Source organism: Macrobrachium nipponense, chromosome 4 (assembly GCF_015104395.2).
Source record: "Macrobrachium nipponense isolate FS-2020 chromosome 4, ASM1510439v2, whole genome shotgun sequence".
Taxonomy (NCBI): domain Eukaryota; kingdom Metazoa; phylum Arthropoda; class Malacostraca; order Decapoda; family Palaemonidae; genus Macrobrachium; species Macrobrachium nipponense.
The window spans coordinates 134,081,696-134,093,562 of NC_061100.1; the positions used below are offsets into that span (position 1 = coordinate 134,081,696).

General features: G+C 38.4%; 1 protein-coding gene across 2 annotated transcripts; it reads left to right on the plus strand.

The window, feature by feature from the left end:
* The first annotated feature begins 326 nt into the window (after positions 1-326).
* Positions 327-10,254, plus strand: LOC135211193 (RNA-binding protein spenito-like). Of its 2 annotated transcripts, none has more exons than XR_010313639.1 (2): positions 327-9,889; positions 10,169-10,254. XR_010313639.1 is itself a non-coding variant. In XM_064244409.1 (2 exons), exon 1 carries the CDS (start codon positions 421-423, stop codon positions 2,569-2,571), a length of 2,151 nt encoding a protein of 716 aa, XP_064100479.1. In that variant the 5' UTR covers positions 327-420; the 3' UTR covers positions 2,572-2,605; positions 10,169-10,254. The 2 variants fall into 2 exon arrangements, 1 of the variants encoding a protein (XP_064100479.1); XM_064244409.1 differs by having other exon boundaries at positions 327-2,605.
* The last annotated feature ends 1,613 nt before the right edge of the window (positions 10,255-11,867 follow it).

Genomic DNA, 11,867 nt, shown 5'->3' on the forward strand with positions numbered 1-11,867 from the left:
CCAGACAAGTGTTTAGGAGCTGGGTTTGATATCTAATTAAATATTTTGCAGTCATGTAAAAATATATTCAACTCCTTTACTATTTAGTTGCCGCATCTTGTGCATAATGTATCTTGAAAAGAATGGGTGGATTGGCGGAAGAAGATATAAACACTGTTACCAAGTCAGAAATTGAACAATGGTAGCTTCATCAAACTTTCAAATTTCATTTGAGTGTATAGTGAATGATGCACTTAATTATTTTCGGAATTATTGAATAGAAGTGTACTAATTTGTAGAAGGTATTCATGAAAACACTTTTTTGAGAAATATGTTTGACAGCAAAGTGCATTCTGGTAACAATGTCAATGCGTGGCTTGTTTATGTCGATGACCGTTCTGTAGGTGTGTCGACGGGAGAATACCGAAATTCTAGATCATCATGAAACGTGGAGCGGACAGAGATTTGTCTCCGTCGAGTAAACGATCACGGTCGAGTTTAGGACGTTATGATGACAGTAGTGAAGACGAAGGGCGTAGAAGTAGCCGCGGTGGAAGTCCTGGCCGACGGTATCCACCCCCGGAACCTCTCCATCGCTCCGATCACCGGGATGATTTCGGCCGGCCTCCTCGGGGCCCCCCGCCCCCTGGATATAAGGTACTGTGTGTGTCGAATCTTCATGCTAAAGCCAGTGACGAAATGGTGAGGGAAGCCCTCTACCGTGAATTCAAGAGATTTGGTGACGTAAGTGTCAAAGTAACCTTGGGGGCTGACGAGAGGTTGGCCTACGTTTATTTCCGGAGCGGGGAGGAGGCCAGGGAGGCCAAGCACAGCAAGCCCCGCATCCTCTTCTATGACCGTCCCGTCGTGGTTGAACCCGTCTACGAAGCCAGCAGTAGGGATTACGGGCCTCCCAGGGGCAGGTCACGAACGCCCCCGGACTATGACCGCGGGTACAGGCCCAGGACTCCACCTGGGCAGGAACTGGACGATAGGTATGAACCTAGGTTTGACAGGCGTCGGCCTCCTCCTCCTCCCCATAGTGACTATTACGCTGAAGGACCCCCACTAAGACAGGATGACTATGGTTACCGACAGCCTCGGGGAAGGGGGGGACCGCATGGACACTACGGTCCACCCATACGTGGATTCAAGCACAACTTTGGTGGTCGAGGTGGTGGGGGCGGGGGTGGCGGTGGGATGGTCGAGAGTAAGAGGGATAAGTTTCCAAACTATTTGCATCACGTGCCCCCGGAGGAGGATCCTCTCGCGACACGCACATTGTTTGCTGGGAATTTGGAGATTAATATCAGTGAGGACGAATTGAGGCGCATTTTTGGACGGTACGGTGTAGTCGATGATATTGATATCAAGCGTCCTCCGCCTGGGACAGGAAATGCTTATGCTTTTGTAAGATACCAGAATCTGGATATGGCTCATCGTGCCAAGATTGAGCTTTCGGGGCAGTACATAGGTAAATTCCAATGCAAGATTGGATATGGCAAAGTGTTGCCAACCACTCGGGTTTGGGTGGGTGGCCTGGGACCTTGGACGTCGGTCACTCAGCTGACGCAGGAATTCGATCGATTTGGAGCCATAAAGAAAATAGAATATGTAAAAGGAGAAAGTCATGCTTACATTCTGTATGAAAGTTTAGATGCTGCTCAAGCAGCTGTTAAAGAGATGCGAGGCGTCCCTCTTGGAGGGCCAGATAAACGACTTAGAACAGATTTTGCAGAAGTGAATCCCCCTGGTCCTTTTCCATCTGGCTACAAAAAGGAATTTGAAGGCGAGTATGAGGATTGGGGTAGCCGCAGTGGAACCGGTGCTGGTTACGAAGACTACGGAGGTAGTAGTGAATATAGTTCGAGTTACAGCCGAGGAAGAGGCAGAGGGCGTGGATGGCACGAAAGGGGTCGTGGTCATAGGGGGAACTACCACGGTGATTATCAGAGAGACTATAGGGACTACGAAGGAACCCCAGAAGGTGGCGATCCAGCACGGAGTCCAGATCCAAACGATTCCAATAATACTTCTGGGCTGAACAGAGCTCGTACTTTGGCAGATGTTGCTCGAGAAACCAGTACGGCATGGCATGGTTCTCTCATTCTGAAGAATTCATCTTTTGGTACTAAGATGCATCTTATTGAGGGTGATGGCGAAGTTGCTGATATGATGCAAGATGAAGATGCTAGACCTCTTCTCCGCATTACACAACGTCTTCGTTTAGATCAGTCTCGCTTAGACGACGTCAGTCGCCGTATTAGTGCACCATCCACAGCTACTATCATGTTGTCTTTACCCAGTACTACTGCTCCACAGGCTCCAGAAGAGGCGTCGGTTCAGACTCGACCACTTCGAAATCTGGTGGCTTATCTTAAGCAGAAGGAGGCAGCAGGTGTGATCACCCTCAACACAAGTAACAGTAGCAGCAGCAACAACAAAGAGGCGTCAATGCAGGGTGTTTTGTACGCTTTTCCTCCGTGTGCATTCTCTTTGGACCTTCTCCATCGTGTATCCCCTGGTCTTACAGAAGAAACTACTAGAGACGATCATTTGGTTATTGTCATAGTCAAAGGAACAGCTACTTGAATATGCACCTAAGTTTCCCCTTAAGATTTAATAGGTATGAATTAACTAAATGATATTGGTTTTGGATGTGTTGAATTACAAGATGGAAAATGATTTGTTAATGTTTATGTCAGCTTAGGTATTTTCTTATGACTTATGAATTTTATGTTTAAAGGAATACGTATACAGTATGTATTCCAAGTTATTGGTCGAATCAGCAGTTTGTGTAAATTCAGCAAGTATGGATAATTATGAGTTGTGATTTTTTTTAATTTGGAAAATGCCATCAATTGGTATTATAGAGGTTTTATGAAGTGTTATCATCACATAGTTTTGATAAATGTCAATTATTTGCCTATGAAGTGTCACGTGTAGCTTAATTACCAAAGGTCATGGTCTCAGAATGTGCTTCAGTGTTTGATTGTGCATGTGAAATTCGTTTTTGCTTTGTGGTGAATGATAGTCAAGTGATTGATTTACACATCAGTATTTTTCATGGATAAGCTTAAGTAATTTCATTTCTTTGAGTGAAGTGGTTCTGTGAAGTGATTTAAATCATAAAGGTTAGGTTTTGGTGATGGCTCAATCATGCCTCTAATCAATGTGTCTTATTGGATTGTGCATTAATCATTTTAAGGTGTTTTTTTGTACAGTGCCATATCCAGTGCTATTTATCTTTGATGATTTCAAGTGTGGTAGGAAGTGTTCCCTCATTTAAAGTTTTGAATATCTTTAAATAGTGATTTTTTGCTCCAAGTGTTTGTGAGTGTTATGAAAGAAGCATTGCAGCAAAATTTTTGTGAAGTGAATTTATACAAGTGCAATATATAATGGAAAGAGAGAATATATAAAATATTTTATTCTAGTCAGTGGGTGGGGGGGTGGATACTGCCTGGAGTATATTTTTTATAGTGTAGTATAAGTGAAGAAAGTTAAGTCTCAGTGGTCAAGTGCTTTCTAATTTTAGTTTATTCCGTAATTTCAGGTTGAACTAATATTATCCCCTTTGAAATAAGTTACCGGTACTAGAAAAGTTTTAGTGTTTTTTTTTATCTCCCTTCAGTAACTAGCTTTTGTTTTCAGATTGTCCTCTTCGTGATTTTCGTCATGAGATTTCTTATTATGCATGTGTCTATACAATTGCACAATTATTCATTACATTATACACTAAATATATTTTGCCTTAGATGTAACCCATGTGATAGCTGGGTACACAGTTGAAGTAGGGTTTAACACTGCAGCCATTTTTGTCATATAGCCGTGTACAGTCTCCTCCTTGCACTCTCTCAATTGCTTTAAAGGCATACAAGATTTTTATTAAATATTTAATCATTTGCAGTAATTGAAGGTGAAACAGTGTATGAATTTAATAAATTTCTTATCACATTCAGTATAATTATTCACTTTCTCTCATGCTCTTTACACACATACACACACATTCCTATGAAATTTGATGGCTGACAAAAATCAGAATTCACATTTGCAGGTTAACACAACATATTGTTTACAAGCAGTTGGCACTCTTTGCTCAAAAGTTGCTAATGTACATTTTTCAGTTCTTTTTATCTAAGGGTTGGCCTCTTGAAAAGCAAAGCATACACACGATGTACATGTTTTTGGTTAAATTGGATCTTTTATGGACTAATATAACAGCAGTTATAGCTCATTGTGTTGCATGAATTTTTATTATGTAGTTTGTGAGGACTGATTTATCTGTTAGTTGCTGCATACAGGATGAGTACATATAAGTACACTATCATTGTATTTTGTAAATGAAGATTGATTCCTGTTGAATGGTTGAATTTTTATTGAAAATTTATCAAGACAATTCCTAAATAATTGTTCATGTCAATGGAAGTTAAATTGGTGGTATTATAAGGGTTTGTTTATGCAGGAATGTGAATACATAATTGCTTATCTCCAATTTTGTTTAAAAGACTCAAAATTTATTACTGTAAAGGTTTCAGTTCCAGTGCTTAAGGGACACTTTAGATAGACCTACAATGGCAGTCTTCATGGTTGCATATTCACCCATGGCTCATAATTACACATCACAAACTTGGAAATTTGTTACATGTTTTGAAACTAATAGAAATGACATTTTGGTTTTATTTGCTTTAAATTTTAAATCATTCCTGGTAAAGAAGATAGAAGTTACTTATTTTGAACTGGAGACTGATGTATAGGAAGTTACCTATCTTGAACTGGAGACTGATGTATAGGCTTTGCCTAATCTATATAAGCCAACAGATTATCAGGCAGTTTTTTGTTCTTTATGTACTTGGTTAGAACAGCTCATAGTTGATCAGTTCCATATCAGGCACAACAATGTGATTGCTTTATAACCATGGCTTTTAGGGAATTGCAAACATCAGTTATTCGTATCTCAAAAGTTCTATTTATTTTGCCGTACCGTTCCCCACTAACCTGTCAGTGGGAAACTGGTTTTAGATTCTGATAGCAAGTAGCAAAAAATGACATACAGACAGAAAAGGTAAAAACTCAATTTTAAGCTCAGAGATTTTTGATACTGAAACAAATCAAAATATGATCAGTTTCTTTTTTTTTTTTATTATTGGTTTGGGTCTGGTTACCATGATTAAATGTAGGGATGACCCCACCCTCATATTAAGAAACAGAAATGTATACAGAAACCATTACATACAAACCTAACCATGGTTGCAGTGGCTTGGATATGGACTAGGACAACCTCCCTTCCCAAGATTCCTACAAATGTGTCCTTAGGCATGCCTTAATTTAGTTGTCAATACTACAGCCTGCTTCCATGGAAAGTCAACCAGGCTGTGAAGACAGTTCATTAGCATTTAAAGATTCTTCAGGGGAAGTGGATCTGACAGGGACTGGAGACTGCTTCGCAGAATCTCGGAATTTAACCCTTTCATGTCCAACTGGCGTAATAGTATGTAAAAATACTCTATCCCCTATCTATCCAACTGACGTAGCGGTACGTAAAATTTACCTAAATTTTTCGTGCGTGTGGTAGGGGCATTTTTTTTTTTATTTTCGGACAAGTAGTGATTTCCACAGGCTAGATTATACCTTGGACCGTGTATCTCGGGTATCAATACGACAGCAAAGTAGTTTCTGTACTGCGCATGCTCAAATCCATGTACTACGCTCTGTTTCTTACCCTCTTTTCTATCAATTTTTTCACCGGCTGGACTTATTCGTTTTCCATTGATTTATATGTCGTTTTGGCTTTCTCATAAAAAATAATTCATTTGCCTGACTTTCATAGTTTTTGGGTTACGAACGAAAATATAAAAATAAGTAAAGTTTTTTAGTTTTTTTGTTAAATAACTCACATTTTTTCATATTTAGAGGGCTGGGACTCTTATTCTGACTATTTCACCATAAAATACTAACATTTAGAAAAAAAGGACAGAAAATGAACGTTGTTGGCATAAAATTTATATTTTTGCTGAATTTTCGATATACTAATTATTTTTTTGCACTATCGAGCGCTCCCAGATACCTCGGATATCTGGGGACACAGTGCTCAAAACTAAGCGGATATGAAAGAGTTAAGAATAGAAGGAGACGTTTTACTGATCCAATACTTTTCTGAAGGAAGGCTTACAAGCTGAATATTGCTTCAGAGGATTCTGGAGTCGTGAAGATGTCTTCAGGAATTAAGTTTTATCCAGTTTATACATGCTGGGTAAGCCATAATGCAGGTAGACTGTGATTTCACTTTTAATTAGGGGGATTTGGGCAAGTGGTAAGTCATCATCTGAACCATCCATTTATAATTAACCATATATTAAAAGATTTCTTCTGGCAGCACTTGTTTCCTGGAAGTTTTCCTAGAATGAGAATAGAAACAAATTTCCTATGCCACCAGGTAAATGGCCATGACTCTCACCCAGGTGGTTAAGAAAAAGACTAAATGCGATATCATGGGTGCGTGGTCTTTGACCAGTTTTAACCTGACATACGCTCACATTGCCAGATCTCACAGATTCATTGCTTTTCAATCTCTTGATTGTTTAACCATATCCAGCTAGGCGCTAGAAAATTATTCTATTAAGACCTCAAGTTTGTAGCTATGAAAAATACAAATTGTCTTAGAAAATTTGTGATATTACAGGAGTTGTTGGTCACCAGTTCATATGAAGAGGAATGTGGTATTCCTTCTGTCTTGGGACCTTATCAGTCTCATATCCCTATGCCAGATTCTATAAGAGGTTAAGTCATCAGTTCCTCTTTCATATTTATGTCTGGGAACAAAATTTTGCAGGTTGTATTTTGCTGGGTATGCAACCCAGTCTTTTATCATAATCATAAGCCCACCTCAGCCACCCCACATAGTCCTAGTCCCTGAGGCCAAAGGAAAAGTTCTCACTTCCGAGGTGAGTGGTACTCCCATTTAGCAGCTTCCATCCATTACCAAATCGAGGACAACTACATTAACCCATAAGAGCCGGGCTAAAAAAAAAAAAAAAAAAAAAAAAAAATGCAGCACCCCAGACTGGGCAGACTTTGAAGTCAGCCAATTTAAGAACAAAATACATCAATGGAAAGAGGGAGACACGCAAATGCACATGGTGTAAGAAAAAAATGAAAAAATTCTCCCTATTCTCCAAAAGAGGTTGAAAATCACTATTTACAAGCCTTGCAGGGCCTCTTATACAAGACAATTGTCAATTTTACCAATTTATGCATGTTTTTTTCCAATTCCATTTTGTAAAATTATAATTATAGCTCAAACAAATCATAACAGATAAAAACTAAAATTGGTAATATTGTGAGTATATTTGTTATAAAATATTGATTAGATTTTCTGAAGCATACATGATTTTTCTAATATTTCTTCAATTTTTATTTTTTTTTTCTAATATTTCTTTACACTTTTCTTTTCAAAATTACAGTTATAGCTGACACACTATCATAAAAGATAAGAACTACAACCAACAGCAATCCCTGGGTGTATTCATGAGCAAATAAATAAAAAGATGTCATGGAAGAAAAAGGAGTATGACATTCCCCCGTTGAAATCCAGAACAAGATTAACCTCATGAGATGTCCATTTAGCTAAAGGGCGCTGAGAATTCAGTTGTCTAGAGTGTAATGGAAACACACTGCCACTCTATCTAGCCAAATTGTGTAGTGTGTAATATTGATGCTCACCAGGAGTGAATCCACCAACCATTCAAAACCTTTTGTCTCCACTCATGATGGTATCCATCCATTTAGGGTTAAAGGCTTTGGTTTGTATACCTAGAAAAAATATACATTTTAAAATTTGACATAGAGGGTTGATCAGGATCAGTTCTTCATTGAGTACTCTTATTTTCTGAAGTGGGTCTTCTCACTGATAAGTGTTGCCTGTAAGCATTGCAAGTGTGTAACCTTGTCTGAATTGGAAGTTGTGTAGTAATGCTAGTCAACAACTTATTGACATTCTTGGCATAATCTGTATAAAAAGTCGCATCACTGACTTATATTGTATCAGAATGAAGAGTACTTAATTGTTATGGTTTTAAAAATAGTACATATAGTGATTGAGTTAGGCATTTCTTTTATATTCACATCTGTAGGTGTAGGGTTATCAATTGTGAAATTGCTTCTAAAATTCCCTAGTCAATTAGCTGTTGGGAGTATGATGGATTTAGCTAGTACAGTTCTCCTTTTAGATGGGCATTGACCTTTACATTTCCTAAAACAGGCATGCTGGATTACATTCATGTAGTAGAGACCCCATTAAAGAATTATTTTAAAGGGAGGGAATAATTGATGATAATTTTGGAGTTGTAGTGAGTATGTGTAGATTTGTCCTTTTTGGGAGAAAATTTGTAGATAAAACCATGTACATTTTGTGAGCTTTACCTGACGGTGCAGTACATAACTTTAATTCTTAAGGAGTTGCACTTTACAGTACTATTTTCATTGCTTTGCTGTTCGAGAGGCTGACATCATACATGGTCTTATGGGCTTTGGGATTTTAATTACTATACCTGTTTCCATTACAGCTTTTCAGGTTTTGGGAAAAACGACGTGATACAGGTCGAACCTAAAAGTGCCACCATTAATACATGTAATATGCGTACCCCGAGGGTTAATTAAGTGAAATCTTTAGAATTTCAGTTTTTGAAAATGTGATACAGCATTAACTTAGCCAACTGAACATTGGCCTATACATTAGTTATGTACATATTAAAAATGCAATTGATGCTCTAAAGAAATTATTGAATTCAGTGAAGTGTCGTTTGGGTGCTTCAGTGTTCAAGTGCTTCATTAGTAGTTCTAAATAGCTTAAAAGCTCATAAATATCATAAATTATTAGTTCCAGTGTTTTTCACCTCTGTCTCTTCAGTTTAATCAAACCTTGCTTTTCAGTGCTCTGCTATACGTTAGTGAATTGGTCATGGGCAAGTCAAATTTTTCAGTGCCAGGGAGAGTACAGTACAGAGTTTACAGAGAAGGGGAAAGCTGCTTACATACAGTACGGTATAGGAAACTAAAGTATTATGCATGCTGAGTGTTTTCCCATGTTATCAAGTGCTGAAAATTTTGAATATACTGTTTAGTCATGCGGTGGGGCGTTGAAAACATCCTATGTAATTTCATGTTGACGACAAAGTCGGTGGGGTGGTACTTGCTACTGAAAGTAAAGGATGGTACATGAAACATGACCGTACCAGTACTTTAGGGAGGATTGTGGGATTTTGTTTCCTTAAAAGGATTTATCCTCTAGAGGATTCAAAAAGGGGCTAGTGAAGTGCAGTGAAGTTCTTTTTCAATATACTGTACTTGGTGCTTCTTTCATATATCTTACCAAACTCAGTGTTTAATTTTGGTTAACAGTTCAGTTCGTGTTGAATACTTAAACTTCAAAAGAAATCAATGGCTTTACCATGAAAAATATTCACCACATTGAGTAAAAAATGGGTAATAAAGATCATCTGACACTGTGAGAAGCTATGTAGTGTTTTATAGTTCTTCCATTACATATTGTACAATGAAAATGTATTATAGGTTTGAGTGGAAGTTAACAGCTTTTTAAGTGGTTTTGTTTGGATTGTAATCTTAGTTTAAAACTTCTTAAGGAACACGAAAGTGATTATCTCAGTTTGTAAAAATCGTCTTAAACAGAACCCAACGAGACACTTGTGTACTTTTAAATACTTGTACAATGATTGCTCTACTTGTGTAGTTTATCTTTTAATTGTGTGACGTGTGTTGTGATGTGTTGCGATTGTAAATGCTGCGAGACAGTCAAAATTTTAGTGTTAGTAGTGAAGTGTACTAGTGATGATAATCAGTGCCGTGACAAGGGGTAGGCAGTGATGGAGTGGTCATGCAGTCTCTAGGAATAGTGAGTAAAATCCTGTGGATACCTAACATGGTGCAGCTGTATCTGAACGCACTGGGTTACAGTATATAGAGTTTTGCATATTGGCATCATATTTCTAAAAAAATGTAGGGTAATATCAGTTAGATAAATTTTTAATTCATTTACACTTTTAATTAGCCTATACAGTATAGCTACATCTTATTAAATTGCTATCCTCAGATTATAAAATTAAGAATGCTTTATTACATAGTATTTTCATTATATTTATACTAATATTATGGATTATGTGCATTACTACAGGTAGCAGTACACTACTGAGATATACTTCGAGATATGGAATATCTGATGGTAACTCTGCAAGAACAAATATAAATAAGAATCTCTAACTTGTGTTTTCTTTACTGTAACCTTATATGTACTCAATTTGTGCTTTGTTTTTACTGTTGCCCTTGCCAACTTGTCTCATATATACAGTAATTCTGCATTTACTAGTTTCTGTTGAATATTGTAGTGGTGTTTAAAGTTCACGAGATCTGATAGGGAACTTGAGTTACTTGACGTTTACCCTAAGGTGTTTATGTATTGTAGAATGTATTTAAAATTCGAAGAAAAAAAATGTAGAATTTATTTCAGCGCAAACTTATTTACAATAGCCTACTGTGCCTGTCAGGGCAACCTCCAAGCCCTTTGTAGAAGGTTCTCCTCACCCAGTCTTACCTACTTGGAATATCCCTCATGATATAGTATTTATTCTTAATGATGTACAAACCCATCATATTTTATATTGCATAGGAGTAGCTCCAGCCTAAGCTAGAATGGTTATTGAGCTTGGTAATAAGCTCAACACTCTCTCCCTCTTCAAATCATGAAAAGTACACATTGCTGCAGTCTCTCTCTCCCCTGCTTGTCATTGAATATTTTGATTGTTTGTATGACTTTGCCTTTTGATTTAGAATTCTCTCTCTCTCTCTCTCTCTCTCTCTCTCTCTCACTTCCTTTAGTGGATACATCCCTCTCAAGGGAATACTATACTCAAGAGGTAGAGATAAAGGATTCCAACCTCTTGCTATTCTTAGAGGACAACACTGGTGCTGAGGCTGATGGCCCCTTAGGCTGCGTTTACACCAAGTGAGTAAGGTCGAAACAAGTCAAGACGATTCATAGACTTCTTGAATCACCACATGAATTCAAGTGGGAGAGCACATCAAGCGAGTCAAGGTGATTCAGTCAGTGACTGGGGCAGACCCATTTTTTCATTAGTCACGACAATTCAACTGAGAGGTGAGCACTATGAATCTTTAGGAAAATGGCCATTCCATCCTCGACTGAAACTGCACACGTCTGTAATTGGTGTTTTGCTCTCCTACGTAGGGCGCAGTTAACTCCACAAACATTTTATATTGTTCAGTTGTCATTCTAAAGAAGTCTTAAAACTTCTCTGGATTGTTTCTCAAGCCTGGGAATAGATGTTCAAAGCTTCCAAACTCTGGCCTTTTAGCATTAATCTCGTGAATCCATAATCTTTGACGCCTACGTTTCTCCTTTGCCGCCTCAGCCACAGCAACACTGATATTTCAGCGAGAGCATTTGCATCCATCCAGTCCCTGTTGAGCTTGGTTCTGACTTTCTGACTCAGTCAATGGGAACAGTGCTGATTCAAAATGACTAGTCATATGACTTGTCTTGACTTGACTCGCTTGGTTTAGACGCAGCCTTAGTTGAGCTCCTCCTCCTCCTCCTCCTCTCGGTGGTCGCGGGTTCAATTCTCGGCCATTCCATTTAGGAGTGAGAGATGTGTATTTCTGGTGATAGAAGTTAACTCTCGACGTGGTTTGGAAGTCATGTAAAGCCTTTGGTCCCGTTGCTGAATAACCACTGGTTCCATGCAACGTAAAAACACCATACAAACAAAACAATCCACCAGTTATATCTGCTCCCATGTCCACATCTTATCTGAGCTGCTCCTCCTCCTCCTCCTCCAGTTATATCTGCTCCCATG